The 18,473-nt window shown below is 54.0% G+C and overlaps 2 protein-coding genes across 10 annotated transcripts in view; both read left to right on the top strand.

The window, feature by feature from the left end:
* Scube3 (signal peptide, CUB domain and EGF like domain containing 3) overlaps nt 1-11,423 on the top strand; it is a 32,756-nt gene extending 21,333 nt beyond the window's left edge. For 4 of the 7 annotated variants that reach the window (XM_021186268.3, XM_029471128.2, XM_029471127.2 and 1 more), the window contains 13 exons: nt 209-334; nt 521-637; nt 774-878; nt 1,153-1,269; nt 1,557-1,715; nt 1,910-2,125; nt 2,473-2,634; nt 2,830-2,997; nt 3,510-3,671; nt 3,995-4,192; nt 4,608-4,760; nt 4,834-4,913; nt 7,890-11,423. In XM_021186268.3, coding sequence (XP_021041927.1) covers nt 209-334; nt 521-637; nt 774-878; nt 1,153-1,269; nt 1,557-1,715; nt 1,910-2,125; nt 2,473-2,634; nt 2,830-2,997; nt 3,510-3,671; nt 3,995-4,192; nt 4,608-4,760; nt 4,834-4,913; nt 7,890-8,039 — 1,913 coding nt within the window. In that variant the 3' untranslated portion in view covers nt 8,040-11,423. Of the gene's footprint in view, nt 1-208; nt 335-520; nt 638-773; nt 879-1,152; nt 1,270-1,556; nt 1,716-1,909; nt 2,126-2,472; nt 2,635-2,829; nt 2,998-3,509; nt 3,672-3,994; nt 4,193-4,607; nt 4,761-4,833; nt 4,914-7,889 lie in introns of those variants that run through there. The other 3 variants (XM_029471132.2, XM_029471129.2, XR_015045921.1) reach the window with 2 other exon arrangements.
* Nucleotides 11,424-13,874: 2,451 nt separating this feature from the next.
* The window catches only part of Znf76 (zinc finger protein 76), a 28,786-nt gene continuing 24,187 nt past the window's right edge, over nt 13,875-18,473 (top strand). For 2 of the 3 annotated variants that reach the window (XM_085833023.1, XM_021186212.3), the window contains exon 1: nt 13,875-14,158. The gene's annotated coding sequence lies outside the window, so the exon portion shown is untranslated. Of the gene's footprint in view, nt 14,159-18,053; nt 18,399-18,473 lie in introns of those variants that run through there. The other variant, XM_021186213.3, reaches the window with a different exon arrangement.

The following is an 18,473-nucleotide window of genomic DNA, read 5'->3' as shown; positions in this document are numbered from 1 at the left end:
TTGGTCTGGTTGGATTGGCCCCTGCTCAATGGCAACTTTGACTGGGGATGTAGAGAAGGGAGAGAAGTTTGAGCTCCTCACAGGCCAGAGAACCCTTTACTTAGTTTGTGAGAATGTTAACGTGAGACCTGCCTGCCTGACAAGATTTGTAAATACACAGTAATCTCTATAAGGGTACTGGCAGTCTGATCTCTGAATCCTCCCACAGACGTGGACGAATGCAGCATCAATAAGGGAGGCTGCCGCTTTGGCTGCATCAACACCCCAGGCAGCTATCAGTGTACCTGTCCAGCAGGCCAGGGCCGCCTTCACTGGAACGGGAAGGATTGCACAGGTGTGTGGCGCCCTCTGCTGGCCAGACATAACAATGCTGTTTCAGGGGAAGGTGTTAGGGGGAGCCTGCTGGGTTTAAAATGTGCAGGTCTCCTTCGGCAAGTAACTAGTCCCCCTTTCCGCATTAACTCTCTGAGGGAGGAAGACCAGGCATGTTCATATTCTCAGACCTTGCTTCCCTTCCTAGAGCCAGTGAAGTGTCAGAGCAGCCCTGGAGCCTCAAAAGCCATGCTTAGCTGCAATCGCTCGGGCAAGAAGGATACTTGTGCCCTGACCTGTCCCTCCCGGGCCCGGTTCTTGCCAGGTCTGTGAGAGAGACGGGGTTCTGGGGAGAAGGGAGGGCAGACTGGCTGTTCAGCAGTGCCTCTGTTCCCCCCGGGTTCCTCCAGCCATTGGGGTTTGAGGGGTGGGTTAGAGCTGTGATGAGCCCCTTCTTTCAGAGTCAGAGAACGGCTTCACCGTGAGCTGTGGTACCCCGAGCCCTAAAGCTGCTCCAGCCCGAGTGATCCATTCTGGGAACAGCACCATCTCCAGCTCCTGCCATGGTGAGCACCTGCCCAGAGTCCTCCTCTCTTCTCTGCCCCCACAGTTCTCCTCATCCCTGGCCGACTCACCCTCTACCTCCCTTGTTACTCTCTAACTCTCCAGCTTTGCTGCCAAGCTCCTCCTATCTTACCCCTCCTATCTGTCACCCTTGGCTTTCCTGATCCTGCTCTCTAGCTACACCTTACTGCTGGGCTCAGAAGCCACCTCCCAGAGCAGGCTGTCCCCAGGGTCCCCAGGCCCTGGCCCTGTGCTGAGCTTCTCTTATCCCTCTAGAGGCTGCAGTGCTGCCAGTCAAGCAGAGAGCCTCCTTCAAGATCAAGGATGCCAAATGTCGCTTGCATCTGCGAAACAAAGGCAAAGCCGAGGAGGCCAGCAGGATCCAGGGGCCAGGTCTGGACCTCCCTCCCTGGCCCCGCCAGGCTCTCCCCGCCTCTCAGCCCCTCTGCCTAGTTCTGTCAGGGATTCACCTGCACCCTGGGCTGTGGATAGAATGGGGGAAGCTGTTGTAGGCTAAGGCCCTGGAAGTCCCCGTCATTCCCTCCTACCGAGAAGAGGGTTGGAGGCAGAGGGACGGAGGCAGGGATGTCTGGGATGGATGGAGAAATAGGAGAGGCAGAAGAGAGAACTTGTCTTCAGTGGAAGCTACAGTTCGAGGTTGACACAGCCTCTGTTTCCAGGTAGTATCCCCTGCTCTGACTGCCAGGTCACTTTCATCCACCTTAAGTGTGACTCTTCTCGGAAGGGCAAGGGCAGGCGGGCCCGGACCCCCCCAGGCAAGGAGGTTACCCGGCTCACCCTGGAATTAGAAGCTGAGGTCAGAGCAGAAGAAACGACAGGTGGGCCTAGGGACATTGTTGGGTGGAGGGCCAAAGAGGAGGGCACATAGCCTGGATCCAAAAGGAACTTGGCTTGTCCCCCAAGGGAAGGGGGCACCTGAACTCTGGGCCTGTGTAATGGGGAGCAGCAAACTCCAGGGCTGCTCTGACCTCTCTCTCCTCATTCTCTGACTCGCACAACCATCCATTACCAGCTGGCTGTGGGCTGCCTTGCCTCCGACAGCGGATGGAACGAAGGCTGAAAGGGTCCCTGAAGATGCTCAGAAAGTCTATCAACCAAGACCGGTTCCTGCTGCGTCTGGCAGGCCTTGACTATGAGCTAGCCCACAAGCCAGGCCTGGGAGCTGGGGACCGAGCAGAGCTGGTGGAGGTCTGCCGACCTGGGCAGCACCGAGCAGGCACCAAGTGTGGTAAGGGAGCTTGCTGGGAAGCAAAGGTGTGGGGAGTGGGGGAGGCCCAACTTGGCCCTGGCTCAGAGCAGAGCAGGACCCCTTGCCTCAGGTGAAGCTCTCAAAACGTGAGGTGGCGAAGCCCCTCCTGCCCATGGGCCTCCTTTCTCTGGTCCCAGGCTGAAACCTAGGACACCAGGCAGGGCCAGCAGTTCTCCTGCACTCAGACTTGACATCCCTATCTCTCCAAGCAGGGTTCTGTTCGTTCCCTAATAGATCTCCCATGTCTGGAGGAGCGGGAAGGGGAGTCTTAGGCCTGGGTGGTGGGAGATGGGGGGGGGTGGCTAGCGCGGCCGACTCTCCCTCAGTCAGCTGCCCGCAGGGAACGTATTACCACGGCCAGACGGAGCAGTGTGTGCCATGCCCAGCGGGCACCTTCCAGGAGAGGGAAGGGCAGCTCTCCTGCGACCTTTGCCCTGGGAGTGATGCCCATGGGCCTCTTGGAGCCACCAACGTCACCACGTGTGCAGGTGCCAGGGGAACAAACAACGCAGAGTGGGCTAGGGTGGGCACTGGGATGCCCGTGGGCATGGGGTTTCCCAGGCTCCAGGCCAGTCTCCTAGTTGATGTCCTGTTTGTATGCCTCCGCTGTTCCCTAAGACTGGGTGACCCAGGGAGTGGCTCAGGACCAACCCCATCAGAGTTGGGCCCTTGCTTCATTGCAGGTCAGTGCCCACCTGGCCACCATTCAGGAGATGGGTTTAAGCCCTGCCAGCCATGCCCACGGGGCACCTATCAGCCTGAAGCAGGGCGAACCCTGTGCTTCCCCTGTGGCGGAGGCCTCACCACCAAGCACGAGGGGGCAGTCTCCTTCCAGGACTGCGACACCAAAGGTAAGCAGGTTCTTTACTCCCCGGGTTATTTTCTCTCCTTCCTATCCTCAGCTGCCACCCACCCCACACATCTCCAAGCCCCTCCACAGACCTGAGTGTTAGCCGACCATCTTCCCTCAAAAGTGAAGACCCAGGTACCTAACTGTACGTGTTCTTGTTTCAGAGCTGCCCCTTGGGCCAGACCTGGGGATAGAAAGTGACTACACCCTTCCTCCCTGTCCAGAGTACATTGCAGATTCGTAGCCATTTCCCTCCATCCCCCTAAGTGAGCTCCTGTATCAGTCTGACACTGCTCAGGGAGGGTCTGCAGGAAGAGGAGGGTACTGTAGCCAGCCACTTTGGAAGGTCTCTCTTCCCTGGCTTTAGACTATGTCTGGGAAAGGTAGGGACCCTGGAAGAAACCTGGGAGTCTCTGATGTCTGGATTCTCCATGACAGATGTGCCTGTCTATCCACGGTCCAGATGCCCACTTTCCTACCATCTTAGCTTCTGCCCTCTTCTCTCGCCTGCAGTCCAGTGCTCCCCGGGCCACTACTATAACACTAGCATCCATCGCTGTATCCGCTGTGCCGTGGGCTCCTACCAGCCAGATTTCCGTCAGAACTTCTGCACCCGCTGCCCAGGAAATACAAGCACTGACTTTGATGGCTCGACCAGTGTGGCCCAGTGCAAGAGTACGTGGCTGGCCAGGCTGTAGGGAGTGGAAAGAGATCTCGGAGCCATGTGCATGGGAAAAGGGGGTGGGAGGTGGTAAGGCAGCTGGGAGTGGGGCCGGAGTGGGCGGGTGGGCAGCTGTCAGGGATGCCTGTAGCATCCTTTCAGATACTGGAAGAGCAGGAGGAGGGTGGACCCAGCACCCCGGAAGAGCAAATGGTGACTTAGCATGGTTCACCACCTACGTCTGCTCTCTCCCCCTTCAAGCCCCTCAGCCTGCCCACCACGGTTCCCCACTGACTGACTGCTCTCCCTTGCTCTCTCCACTGGGGTGTGGCTGCAGATCGGCAGTGTGGCGGGGAGCTGGGTGAGTTCACTGGCTACATCGAGTCTCCCAACTACCCCGGCAACTATCCGGCCGGTGTGGAGTGCGTCTGGAACATCAACCCCCCGCCCAAGCGCAAGATCCTCATCGTGGTCCCTGAGATCTTCCTGCCCTCCGAGGATGAGTGTGGGGACGTCCTGGTCATGAGAAAGAACTGTGGGTGCCTGCAGAGCCGGCTGGGGGGGTGGGCACATGGAATATGGTTGGGGAAGAGAAAGACCTGGGGCAGTGGAGTGGGGAACCAGATAGACGAGAGGAGCCTTGGGGGACAGAAGCTAGCACAGGACCTGTGGGACAGGTTGGGTGGGCAGCAGTGAGGAAGCCAGTCCTGAGGCTGGGATGCCAGTGCTGCCGCCTGACTGATTCTAACCCTAGCCTTTCTGCCGTCCTCGTCCCATAAATGTCGATTTTAATGCATGTGATTGTGCAGTAGTCAGCCTTGTAGAATAAACCCGGGACCGGTGGAAGAGAGGGTGTGTGGCTAGCTGTGTGTTTACGGGGGCTGGGGGGGGGGCCTCTGTCAGAATGACCTCACAGCCCCACTAATCTGACCTGACGCTTGCCTTGCCAGCCTCCCCATCCTCCATCACCACTTACGAGACCTGCCAGACCTATGAGCGGCCCATTGCCTTCACCGCCCGGTCCAGGAAACTCTGGATCAACTTCAAGACCAGTGAGGCCAACAGTGCTCGAGGCTTCCAGATTCCCTATGTCACCTACGATGGTGAGCAAGGGCAGGAAGGATGGGGTGGTGGGTGGGTTCCCACGCTCAGCCCCCAACCCTGTTGACTTTGCAGAGGACTATGAGCAGCTGGTGGAAGACATAGTGCGTGATGGCCGGCTGTATGCTTCAGAAAACCACCAGGAGATCCTAAAGGCAAGTGGGCGTTCGCCGTGGTGCGGATGGAAGTGGGCGTGCACCGATGTGCAAGCAAACTGCTAAGTACAGCCTGCCTTTCTACTCCTGGCTATGTGGGGCATGTGCTTTCTTCACTGCCGCTTTCCAGATGAGAGAGGTAAAGGGCTTCCCCGTGATAGGCCTGGGCTCTGGACCCAGCTCACAAAACCAGTGTCAGCATGCTGCATCACCCCTGGGAGGACAGGAGACATCCTCTGCCTTGTCCATCACTAGAGGCAGAGAGGGTAAACTGTACAATGATACGTTGTTTACTTTTTTTTGAGACAGAATCTTAATAGTCCAGGTTAGCTTTGAACTCAGGGTTCCCCTGCTTCCAGCTCCTAAGTGCCTGGTGGGATTACAGGCCCAGAGGAAAAGAAACATTTCTAATGTTGAGGAACGAACACCACCCTGGGTCTGTGGATCCCGATTTGAGTCCCACCTGGTGTAGTGCTGCTCCCCTTTGATCCCAGCACTCAGGAGGCATAGGTGGGTGGGTCTCCGAGTTTAAGGCCAGACTGGTCTATATGTACAGTGCTAGGGTAGCCAAGGAGACATACTGAGACCCTTTCAACTATTTTTTTTTTAACTTCGCTCTTTTTAGTTATGGCTATTTGTGTGGATATGTGCATGGGATTGCAAGGCGGCCGGAGGTGTCAGATCCTCCTGGGGATGGGGTAGCAGGCAGGTGTGAGCCACCCAATATGGGTGCTGGAACCTAAACGCACATCCTTTGCAAAAACTGTGTGTGCTCTTAACCTCTGAGCCATCTCTCCAGCCCTAGGCCACTGTTTGAAATCAAATGTAACTGGGTGTGATGGTGCACATATGGCCCGGCTATTCAGGAGCTGAAGTGGCAGGATCACTCGAGCCCAAGAGTTAAGAAAACAGCCAGGGTGACATGCTGGACTCCATCAGACAGCGAATCAAATGCACTGTGCAACTGTATACACAAAGTAGTGCAGCCATGCTGGAGCTGGGGTGGCATACCTTTGACTGCAGTACGTGGGAGGCAGAGGCAGAGGCAGAGGCAGAGGCAGAGGCAGAGGCAGAGGCAGAGGCAGAGGCAGAGGCAGAGGCAGGAGGATCTCTGGGAGTTCTAGGTCAGCTTCAGGCCAGCCCTAGCCACACAGTGAGACTCTGTCCTAAAACAAGGACAGTATAGAACAATCGTCTTGGTTAGAGTGGAGCTACGAGGCTGAAAGCCCCAACTATCTTAGAACTCTGTGTGCAACCTAACCTAGAAGCCAGGAGATTCGTTGGTAGTTCGGTTGGGTCTCTGTGGGCACGGGGCTTGTGCATGTGTGTGTGGGTCTTGAGAATGAAACTGAGGCTGTTAGGCTTGGTGGTAGGGTCTTTCCGCATGAATCACCTCAGCAGCCCCTAGAGAGGAGTTTTTTTTTTTTGGTTTTTCGAGACAGGGTTTCTCTGTATAGCCCTGGCTGTCCTGGAACTCACTTTGTAGACCAGGCTGGCCTCGAACTCAGAAATCCTCCTGCCTCTGCCTCCCGAGTGCTGGGATTAAAGGCGTGCGCCACCACGCCCGGCCTAGAGAGGAGTTTTAAGGCCCAGTGCCTGGCACTGTGGAGAGGTGAGCTGGAGAGACTACGAGGGAAGGTTTGAAAGGAGTTGTCGGTGACCAAGGAATGGTGCAGACCAGTGAGTGCAGCACTAGTGTGTTGTATCTAAGGACCCCAAGACTACTGTCATTCCACGGGGGTGCCGGGGAGGGGGGAAGAGGAGAGGGAAGCAGGACACAAGTGACATACAGCTAGCATGTCACCCGAGGGACCTGACTCTTCCTGTGAGTGAGGACAGAAACGGGCTGATATGTAATCAGCGGCAGAGAAAGGTTTGTCAGGCACACAGCCCTGGTGTGGCTCCTGGAGCTAATCACTGTCATTATAAAAAAATAAACTTTCATCAGACATTATAGCACCTGCCTGTGGCCCCAGCTACTGGGGCAGCTCAGATGCAAGGATCACCCAAGATAACAGGAAATGAAAACCAGAGAGCAGAAAATGGGTTCCAAACGTGAAGCCAACTAACTGAGCTGTGGCTGCCGTCGGAGGGAACTCTATGGTGGGCCAAGGATAGAAACAGAGATCAAGCCCAGGCCCAGTGGCTCACACCTCTCGGCCTAGTTATTCAAAAGGCTGAGGCAGGAGGATGGTGTGTTGTAGGTCAGTTGGAGCTACAAAGCCAGTCCAAAGCCAGTTTGAGCAAATTAGTGAGACACTCTCAAGTAACAAGAGTGCTCAATAAGAGAATTGCTAGTGCAGAGTAATAGGGATGATAGAATTCCATTATAGCAATAATGGAATTGCTGACACTGCAATGGCCTAGGTGCTGGAGAGTTGGCTCAGCAGTTAAGAACATCTGTTACTTCTTGCAGAGGAACTGGGCTCAGTTCCCAGTGCCCACACAGTGACTCATAACCATCCATAACTCCAGTTCCAGGGAATCTAACACAATTCTGACCTCCTCAAGCACCAGGCATGCACGTGGTGCACACACATACACACAGGTGAAATTCACATAAAATAAGTAAATCTAGGAGGAAAAAAAAAAAAAGAATACTAGGCTATTGTGTCTGAGGGCCTAGTATCGCAAAGGAAAGGATTAGACCAGCCATTGGAATAGCCCAGGTGGGAGATTATGGTGGTGTCACTCCGCGTGGCAGCTGCTCAGACAGATGCTGGGCATACGCTAAGGCAGAGTCAACAGCTGGCTGGAGCTGAGAGGCTACAGAGTCAAGGATGCTCCACAGGCCTGGCCTGAGCAGCAGAGGCCTAGACCTGTGGCTAACTGAGCTTTGGGGTTCAAAAGGAGCAGGGGGAGGCCCTCTGGGTGTGCTCGGTGTGAGGCGCTGACAGACAGGAAGAGGGGCTGCTGAGTACTCCTCTCCCCCACATGCCACTGAAGCTGACAACTGCCACCTGCCGTCTCCTGCAGGACAAGAAGCTTATCAAGGCCTTCTTTGAGGTCCTGGCCCACCCTCAAAACTACTTCAAGTACACAGAGAAACACAAGGAGATGCTGCCAAAGTCCTTCATCAAGCTACTGCGCTCCAAAGTCTCCAGCTTCCTGAGGCCTTACAAATAGTGCCTGTGGGCCCGAGACCCAGTTCAGAGCTCCCACCTCCCTGGCCCTCAGAGCTGGCACCCCAACCTCAGACAAGAAACTGTCTCTCTTGAAGGAGAGATATCACCGCACCAGGCGCTCTCCCCTTCGGCCTTTCTAGTTACCTTGTCTTCGTTCTCTCTCTCTCCTGGAAGTCATTCAGTGCGTCTCTGTTCCCCCCAGAGGTGAAGGGATAGACACCCTCTATTCCTCTGCCGTTACAGCACGGTGCCTTGCAAGCCAGGAGCCAAAACACCCCCTCCACGGCCCCCGTGCTCCCCAGAGTGGCTCTTCACAGCCCAGAGTCCTGCCAAAGAAGCCTTGGACATAGCAGCTTTGTGCCAACACCAGGCTGCTGGGGCACAGAGTTTGAGCCCGGGGTGCCCACACAGTTGGCGTTCTCATCTGTAGAGCTTGCTCTCATCTGGCGGGGGCTGACTCCATAGGGTTTACAAGTGATCCATACCACTGGGATAGCAAACCCCTACCAGGTAAGGGCGAGCAGCAGGCAGGGGCCCCAGACATATAAAGCTCTCAGATAGCTCTGCAGGACAGAAAGCGGGTTTTAAAAAACATTGCCCAAAACAGAAAGAAAGAAAATGTGCCACCTAAAGGAGCTTCCTACAGAACCAGTGGAAACCAGCCTCAAACACTAACCCCCGCCCCCAGGGCCGCGCCTTCACCCCACCTAAGCGCTCCCTGGGGAAGGCCTACCCACCCCCTGGTAAGTGCTGTCCTTAAAGAAGCTGGGCTGTCGACCTTCCAAGCCTAGACCTTGCTCCACAGCGGGTGTTTTCCCTTGTAGCCCCAGGTGGCTTGTGGGTTCCACCAAAGAGGACCCCACTCTGCAGCCAGCCTGGAGCTACCTACCTCTAGCCTTGGGTTGTGGGCAGCAGGAGGAACGCGTGTGAGTGCCCTTGGCAAGCCGCCTGTCCACCCTCTCCACATCTGAGAAGTGCAATCATTTTGTCTTTCTATGTCGTCTAGAGGGAGGGGGGGTTGTTTTTTGTTTGTTTCTTTTTCCTCTCAGAATAACCCTATTTATAGCTGCCTAGGAGAGAGGGGTGTGCTGGGGCTGGAGAAACAGCAGTCTGTCTGTCCCTTAAGTGCCGGAGCGGCTCATCTGTCTCAGTTCTCCCTGAGGCCACACAGAACTTCAGAGTCCTCAGCAGCGCAGAGCTAGGGCCATCCCTCAGAGGCGCCCCAAGCACAGGAGACTAGCCCTGGTAACTTGATGGAGCAGGAGGAGGAGGCTTCCTGACTGAGCTGATCCTCCCTGCCTGTGTCTCTGTGGATTCATGGTAACAGAAACAGATGGACTTGGTCAGAATCTTGTGCGAGTAGGGACAACCTGTCTTTCCCTATCTTCATGCTCTCCCCTGACACGGCATGGGAGGGGATTGGGATAAACTCTACGGATGGCCAGCGCAGGCTCCCAAGACAGCCAGAGAGGGCTGGAGCAGCCTGGAATTGGACAGTTCTCCATGTATGAAGCTGGGGAAGGACAGGAACCAGACGTGTGCCTGAGACCAGCCACCTGCCTCTTGGAGCTGACTTCAAGCCTGATTCAACTACTGTCTTTCAAAAGAAGAATGGTGTCTGTGCCTGAGCCCAGGCTCTGCATATGCTCCACCCTTAACACAGATGCTGCCTGTAAAGCCTCCAATTGTTCCTTCTTGTTCCCCGAGGCCTTAGTCCTGGACATCCACCAATGACTCCTCAGGTCCAACTCTAGGTAACTGCCAAGAGATTCAACTACCAAATAGTCTGATCCCCATACACACCAGCCAGCAGCAGGCAAAGCTCCCTTCCTGGACACGTTAGCCAACACGGTGAGGGTGAGGGTCGGGTGGTGGTCAGAGAGCTATTGCAAAGCTGTTGAACGGTTTCATGCAAGAGGGGTGAATGGGCATTTAGTGGGTCCCCAGAAGCACCATAGAACAGCCTGAATCACGAGTCCTTTCTCCCTAATATTTTGCCAGCTCCTGGAAAGCCACAAAGTGAGAGTGCCTCCCAATGTATGCCTTTAGGGTGTGGCTTCTCAGCACTCCCCTACCCCCACCCCCAATCCCCATCTCACCATACACGGACACTTCCTCTAATCATTTGTTCTATGGCTGATGGGGCAGCACATGGGATCTATTGTACGGAGAGAGTAGGCCACTAGACTTAGCTGATATCAAGATGGATGGAGGATATCAAGCAAGGACTTTCTACTGCCAACCAAGTTGGCAGCAAGGAATCCAGGCAGAGCTGTTACGAACTTACAGGGGATACTGGCCCTGAGCGCCTCACTCTGGGAGCTGAGTGGGCTGAAGGAGGAGTAAAGAGCTCAGGGACTTTCTAGGACTGCACAGGTTAGACAAAAGAGGTTTCCAGGAGAAGGTGGGGGGATGGGAAGATGGTGTGACCAGGAACCCTTCGTGAGCTGACCTAGAAGCTTCTCTGTGGGCTATGGTGCTTACGAGGTCACGTAACCCTGGCGCCTCATCCATCCTAGTGCAAGACCTGCCGTGAACTGAGTCCCAACGTGGGAAGCCACTTCCACACGTGCTCCAAGCACGGAGTGACGAATGTCAAGCAGGCCCTGATATCCTCAGCAGCACCTCGGTGCCTCTTTAGCCTCTGCCTCTATTTGTGTCATTGACCCAGCCAGTCCCCAAGCCTGAGGTAATTAGGAGAAAGCCGACCAGAGCCTGGACGTTAGCTGCCCACCCTGTGCCTTCGGTGATCCTTTGAGGACTGCCACTGGCCTCACTACCGTCATTTCCATGTGGAGGTGCCGATGGAGAAGATGGTACAGTTTGGGCTCTGGCTCTTGGAGTCTCTTTGAATCTGCGAAGTGTTCTCCATGTGCGCGTCTGAGGTAACTTAAATGGATTAGGAAGTCATATCTCAGTGTGTAAGAGAAAGCTACAGCACATTTAAGGGCCTATATCTGCTGCTGAGCTCCAGAGCGGGGGAGCAGAGGCCAAATATAACTGACCCCAAGCAGGACATGGTGCCCCGCCTGGTTCCTTTCCTAAGCGGACTCCACGAAGGAACCCTTTCTGTCGGCCCTGTCTCAAAGCTGGTGCACTCTGTCTTTCTGCTATTATTCGGACTGAGAACCCGAAGGACCAGAAGCCCCATTCTGCAATCAGCTTACCAAGACTAAACAATGGCAGCAGTTTGGACAAGCTCAAAACCTTGTTCTATGTGAGTCGGACTTTCAGAGAGTAATTATCATGTGGACGGCTTTTTTTTTTAACGCAAAAGAATATCTTAAAATACTATATTTATATCTGCCTACCACTGCCTCTCATACAGCAAGCATCTCAGTTGACAATAGGCAGCAGCAATGTGGTACACAGAGTATTTTGCACTTGGGGAAAATTATGTATCTGAAAACTTGTAAAAAGGAATGTTCGGATTTTGTATTGTCTTTTTTATATTATTAAAATACTAAATGAAACTCTGAAGTCTAGCATGCATCTTTTCCTCTACCTCAAAGGCTTGTCCTATAGCTGGGGGGTCGGGGGGGGGATCTTAAACACTCAAAGGTCTCTTCTAACTGCTGGACAGGCCTGGCTCCCCCCTCCCACAGCTCAGCTTATTCCTAATGATTTTAATATCTGGAAATTCATGTCCCTGTCTATCTTTAAAAGCAACGTCAGGAACTTCCCCTCGCTGAGCATGGCAGCTTAGGTCTTTAATCCCAGTATTAAAGAAGCAGAAGCAGGAGTTTCTAGACCTTCGAGGCAGAACTAGAACCAAGGTCACTGCACCACAGCCGTGGAGAGCTGTTGTCCGACATCACCCTCTCTGACCTTGTAGCTCAGCGGCAGAGTGCCATGCCTAGCATGCACGGGTCCTTGCATCTCATTCCTGGTACCAAGAGAATAAAACTCTACTCCACAATAGCTTCCTCACCAATTTTTCAGACCTGAAATGTTTTAGAACCATTGCTTTGGCTGGGTATAGTGACTCACACCTTTGATCCTAGCACTTGGGGAGGGAAAGGCAGGCAGATGTGTGAGTTTGAGGCCAGCCTGGTCTACCTAGACTAAGATGCAGGCCAGCCAAGGCCACATGGTAGGATGCCAACTTTTATCTCTTCCTTCAGACAAATGGTTTCTGTGTAATGGAGAGGAAATGAACCGAATACCATCTACAAAGAAGAGCTATCTGCCCATATGGTAAAGGGTGGTGGCGCTGAGCAGACATCCAGTTCACTCTGAATTCTACTATTTTCAACTCACCAGGAAACTAAAAGTGATCCTGAACTTCTTCATTGAGTATGTGTGTGCATTTGTGTGTGTGCATTTGTGAGTGCACATGCTTATATAAGCAAGCACTCTGTGTGTGTGTGTGTGTGTGTGTGTGTGTGTGTGTGTGTGTAAGCATGCTATTATGTGTATTTGGAGTTCAGAGGACAACTGGGGGAAACAGGTTCTCTTTTCCCACCATATAGGTTCCAAGGATCGAACTCTTGCCAACCCTGATGGGGAACTCTTGACCCTCCTGGTTTCATCTCTCCAGAGCAGGGGCTTACAGTTATACACCACCGTGTCTGGCTTTCTTGCTGTATTTCTAACCAATAATCCTGCTATAAAACCCTGGAAAGGTCCTGTGCGTGTTGTGCTAGGATGGCAGAGCTGGCTCTAACTGGGTATATACTAGGGCACCAGGTGGAAATTCCAGTACCACACTGGGACCTCGGGGTTAACATGCCGGTGCCAAGGCTCCTCCCCCTTCATCTGCTTATTTTTAATTGGAAGCTCATTTTCTCTCAATTTCTGAAAATATCCTGAACCACAATTCCTCCCTGCTTGGAAGAGAGATAATAAAAAGAACTTTTAAAGTTAGGTTTCAGGTGTGAAGATGAGGCAGGAGGATCACAAGTTCAAGGCCACCTTGGGATCCACAGTTTGAGTCCAAAAAAAGGACAAAACTATGGAAAAACAGAGAAGAAAGGGGGCACTTGGTTTTGTTCCTTACACTGCTACCCTATCAAGGGGACCTGTTGGTTTTGGGGGGCTGATGGAGGAATGAATGAGCGCCCAAGAACCTGAGAAGACTCTCGGGGTGCTGTCAGGGAACCTTCCTTCAGAGAGGATCATCCCTCTGGAAGATGAGTCGAGCAGAGGGGAACGTCAGGGCCCTTCCTCAGGGGACAGGATGGGTGCACCATCCCTCATAAACACTCACGTTCCCCAGGACACATGGGAGAAGCCAGTACTGCAGGGAGAATTGTCCTGCAGGAAGGACTGTCATATCCTTCATAATACTGTCCCCACCACCCTCACCCCTCGGGCATCTTCCCACAAAGTGCAGGAAGAATTGTCCCTCGGGGTGCAGTTCATGCGGAAGGACCATCTCTCAGGGAGACCGTCCACAGGGAGGACCGTCCCTAAGTCCCTCAGTCCCTCAGGATGCTGAGCCCCGGTTCACCTTCTGACAGAGCGGAAGAGAAGCTTCCCTTAGGGTGAAGTCCCAGGGGGAGGACCATCCAGCAGAGATGACTGTCGGGGCGCCATCCCTCGGGGCGCCGTTGCACAGGGCGCTGGGAGGACCGTCTCTCGGAGTCCCATCCCCTCCAGGCGTCTGGTCACCGTCCTCTGCAGGAACCACCTAGAGATACCTGCAATGGCTTCTTCCCGAGCAGCCCGCGGCCGCTCGATTTTTTTTCCCCGTTGCTATGGCGACCGCGGCTTCCAGCCGGCGTCGTGACGTCATCACGCCCTCCCCGGGCGCCCGGGCTGGCGAGGCCGCGTCACCCGGCGGCCAGCAGAGAGAAGAGCGAGGCGGAGCTCCGAGGCTCGGCAGAGGAGACTCGGCGGCCTGGGCTCCGGGGCCCGGGAACCGGGATAAGCAGGCCGGCCGCCGCGGCAGAGGGGGGCGGGCTGGAGCGTGGCCCCGCGCTGGTCATCCGGGTTCCGGGGCCCGGCGGAGGCCGCGCCGGGAGCGAGAGGGAAGTGCGGCCGCCCTGGAACCTGGATATCGCGCGAGGCAAGCCGCGCGCGGGCGGGCTATGGCGCAGGCGGGTTGCGGGGCCGGCGCTGGTGGCAGGGCCCGGTGCATGGCGGTCTGTCGGCGGAGTCGCCCTCGGGGGCTGTCAGGTTGGTGGCCGCGGGAAGAGTGGGTCCACCGTGCCCCGAGGCGGGAGGCCGGGCGGACGCGGGGCCCCGGGAAGGTCCGGAGCCCGTCGTGCCCACCCTCCTCGGTCCCTGGCCTGGCGGCTGGGCCTCTCTGGACGGCGGCCTGGCCCCACCCCCACCCAGGGTCCCTGCCCCTCCATCCCGCCCTGAGACTCCTCCCCCAGGACTCCCAAACCCCGCCCTCCTCCTCCTCCTTGACCCCATACACACACTCCTGACCCCCAGACCCCACCAGGCGACCCCCGATTCATTGAGTGCTAACCCCAGCCCTGCTTCTGGACCCTCCAGTCTCAGTGCTGATACAATCATTACACGGCTTCCAAGAGCCCCGTAGTCCCTAGTGACCCCCAAACTACCCTCTGTGGGCACCCCTGGCTTCTGCCAACCAGACTCAGGCTGTTTCCCACCCACTCATCCACATAACTCGTGATCTTCGCCCCGTAACACCATGATCATCTCACCCTCCTGACATCCCTCTTTAACCCCCCCCCAAGCCTCCAGTGTCAATCAGCACATACATAACCCACTGCCATGCCACCCTTGTGGTGATCAAGAGTAAATGGAAATGAAGTATCAGTTGAGGCAGGAAAGGATTCTAGATTGAGTGTGTGGTTCAAGTTCGGATTCTATCACGTTGAGCTTTGGAAACCTTGGTGGAGGTCCTTTCCTTACGGTGGACTTGAGTTTCTGATCAGAACTGTGATGAGATTGAGTTTGGTGATCCCCAGTGTTTCTTTCTATTAAAATTCTGCAATTCTTAGTCAAGACAAAAATAGCGAACTTTTTTCTATGCTGCCTCAGAAATGTAGTCCTTGTAACCTCACCCCCCCCCCCCGGGGGCCTTCCAACCTGGGTCAACTTGCTTTACCGAACTTTACCGAATGAAGAAGTTTTTCTTCATTCCCGTGACCCTGACACTTGGTTGTCTGCACTCTGCCCCCTCAATTGGGCTCTATCAGTTTGTAAAGCCGAGCCGCACAGAGCTTCCCATTGGGTTGTTGACATCATGAGCTTGGCCCTTCAGTGAGGAACTTTTGGCAAAGCATTTAAAGCCTGAGGTAACACATGCAGAACATTCAGGACCCTTCTGCCTCACAGGAAACCTTTACCTTTACGGTAGAACAGTTGTTTTTAGTGAAGGTCTAACTACTAAGTGCTGGAGATGCCACAGACACCAAGCATATGGCCCACGCCAGTCACTACTGCTGCCATCTTGGAATCCCTGTTCCCATCTCTGATGAGTGCCTCACCACTCATTTGGACCTTTTTCACAGCCCCTTAGTAATGATCCCCCTGCCCCAGAAACTACTGTATGGCAAGCTTTATTTATATAGATTCACTTGACCTCTCACAGGCCAGAGGTATTCACTCTTTCTGTCACCACTCCCTCCCTGCCTTTTCCTGAGAGTTGCTTTAAATAAAGGAATCTGGAATTGATACATTTGAACTGGCCATCCCAGAAAACCCACCCACTCCGTTATCTCTTATATCCTGACTTCCTGGTTTTCCAAATTCTCCTCAGGCCCTTGCACCTTGCTTTCCAGGAATTCTTAAATTCAACCTTCACCCATCTAATCACCCTCAAGGGCTTCTCTTTGTCCCATGACGTAGTGACTTTTCTCATCCTCTTCATGACCCTTGACCTCTTATCCCCCCAAGACCCCTTGCACCTTATGTGGAAAGGACACCACACCCTTCTTAAAAACCCCTATCTGAGGCTCCTGTAACAAAGGGCAGATTAACAGGCGAAAAGCATCCCAGTTTATTTAGTCTAACTTACTCGATGCGAAGCTTTCAGTTAAGGAGGTGAAGACCTGAAGATTAGACCCATGCATTTTTATTCTAGGCTCGGTGAAGATGGAAAATATAAGACCAAGAAAATGCAGTAAATGGGGGAGGGGGTGTAACATAGCAAGCCCCAAATGTTCAGGTTCTTGCCCGTGACCCACATCCTTAAAAGGATGCTTTTTTCCCCCTCTTACGTTGGGTACGGGAAGGCACAGAGGATCTTAGGACCTGCTTCAGAGGAGAAGACATGAGAGACCTTGTTTCTCACGTCCTCAGATTGCCGTGTTTTGGGGTAGCGTTTCTGAACCCAGTTAACCCTATCGGCTGTCCTGCTAAGCCAGCGCTGTACCACTAAACTGTATCCCTGTGTCTGCCCTTGGCATCGGAGGCTCCCACTCAATGATGTCCCTGACATCAGTCACCCTTAATCCGTTCCTGGTGCATATGCCTGGGGAATCTATGTGTCCCCGTGCTGTGGGAAACCTGCTTTCAGCCAGCAGTCTTGCTCCTCCCCTAACTTTTGCCATCCTCAGCCACATCCTGGTCTCTGAAACCTCTAATTAGCACTGCTAGTGACCTTACCATTTGCCTAGCTTCTGAGAAATGAGTCGCTCTGCCCCAGCACCATCCCACCCTTCATGCACCTGCACACTAGCCCATTCCGGGATCCCACCTTTGTGCCCACGCCCCTGCTCAGATGCTGCATCTTCCCCCACCGCCCCACCCTGCTTCCTTTCCATCAAGCATTCATTACCCCTCTTCCTCATAGCGCCCCTGCTTCCTCCTTCCTGTTCCTCACCTCACAGATCTTGACAAACTTGACTGTACTGTGCCTGCTTCCTGCCCAGTTCTGCTCTTGAAATGTCCGTGGCTTTTGGATTCTGAGACCCCTACTTTCAGTTGTGTAGGAGAGGCACCCCAAACCTCTGGTTTGTCCCAAGAACCATGCTCCAGGAACGTCTGATGGATTCAGAGGCTAGAGACCCAGAAGTCTCTCTGTCTTTAGGTAGCAAGGAGAGAGCCCTTGGAAGGCCTTCAGGACTGATGTGGCTGTGTCTCCCAAACACACTCTTGCTCCCAGCCTCTTTCTGAGGCCACTGCAGATCCTCTGAGGCTAGAGTGTACTGTCACACCCCCACTGACACTGAATTAGTCCTATTGTTTTCTGAGCCCTTGGCTGCCCTCCCACTGGAAGCTGGAATGTGAATAGTAGAGAAGGTGCCCCACCATCTGTTCTGTAGGTCACCCAAATCCCAGTGTTGGCTGTAGAGTCATAATCAGTTGAAGGTGAAATGGCAGGATCCTGGGGTGGATTTCAGAAGGATCGTGCCCACTTAGGTTGCTTTATCTTCCTTAGGACATAATCTGCCTTATGTCTCTCCTCCCTGTGACTTCCTTGAGAGCGGAGAGCAAATCCCTTTATCATCTGACATCTTAACCCCCCCCCCATCTTTGGACAGTAGTCAGCCATTGCTGACTGCACTGAGTGGACCCTGAATTCCCTGTCTTTAGAAGGCAGTCAGTCAGTCATTGCTTCCTGCACTGAGGAAACTGAATGTCAGCGTCACTGCAAGGATTAGAACACATTCTGTGGCCACTTCTTCCTCGCACAGGGCCCTCTAAGTGTACTAGCAGGTCAGACATCGAGGAACTTGGCTGCCTCTGTTTAGTCATCTTTCAGGTGAAGCAATGGACGGTAACGCTGGGCTTCTCAGGTTCTTTGCTTTTGGGTAGTAAGTTGAGGAGACACTAGACTTCAGGCCAGATGGCTCAGCTGGTAAAGAGCCCGATGACCCAAGTTTGATCCCCAGGGCCCATATGGTAGGAGAGAACTGACTCCAAGGTGTCCTCTGCCCGCCACGCGGATGGCACGGCATGCTTGTGGGTGCAAGTGCGCACACACAGAAAAATGAAGAGTTCTAAGAAGAGGGTGTTAGGACCCAGTGGAAACAGCCAGGGACTGGTTTCTATAGACTTGTTTTGAAAAAATTGGCTATGTGAACCGCTTAGGTGAGAGCAGAGGACCAGTCGCTAGCTGGCTGTTGGAAATTGTTGGGCCTGCGAAAGTTTTAATACTACTATGTCAGCTTTTCTGTGTTTCAGCGGTCCACGTCAGGAGTTAATAGATGATTACATAAAGTTTAGCCCCATTCCTCGGAAAACACCTCTAGTCAAATGAGCTTCCATTTGAATCAGAGCTTACCTAGGCTGAGCAGACTGTTTGGCCCTAACCGATATCTGACCTCTTCTGTTTGTGAGACATCAGAAGGCTAAGTTTAAACCGCACTCTGCAGAAGTCTGCCGCGGTTTGGGACGTGCACTATCCTAGCAACTAGAACCTGTTGCCCTGGTGCCATCCGCTCCCCCGCTCCAGTGGATTCTTATGGGACATAGCTGACTGGATCCGACAAAGGTGAGGCAGTGCGAGGGTGCTCCCCTCCATCCCCGCCCCACACCCAGGTTAGAGAGGCTAGGCTCAGCAAGGATT

This window comes from Mus caroli, unplaced genomic scaffold, assembly GCF_978045245.1.
Source record: "Mus caroli unplaced genomic scaffold, Mus_caroli_1 scaffold_18, whole genome shotgun sequence".
Lineage (NCBI taxonomy): Eukaryota > Metazoa > Chordata > Mammalia > Rodentia > Muridae > Mus > Mus caroli.
Note: the sequence above shows the minus strand (reverse complement) of the source record. Positions and strands in the feature narration are given on the sequence as shown.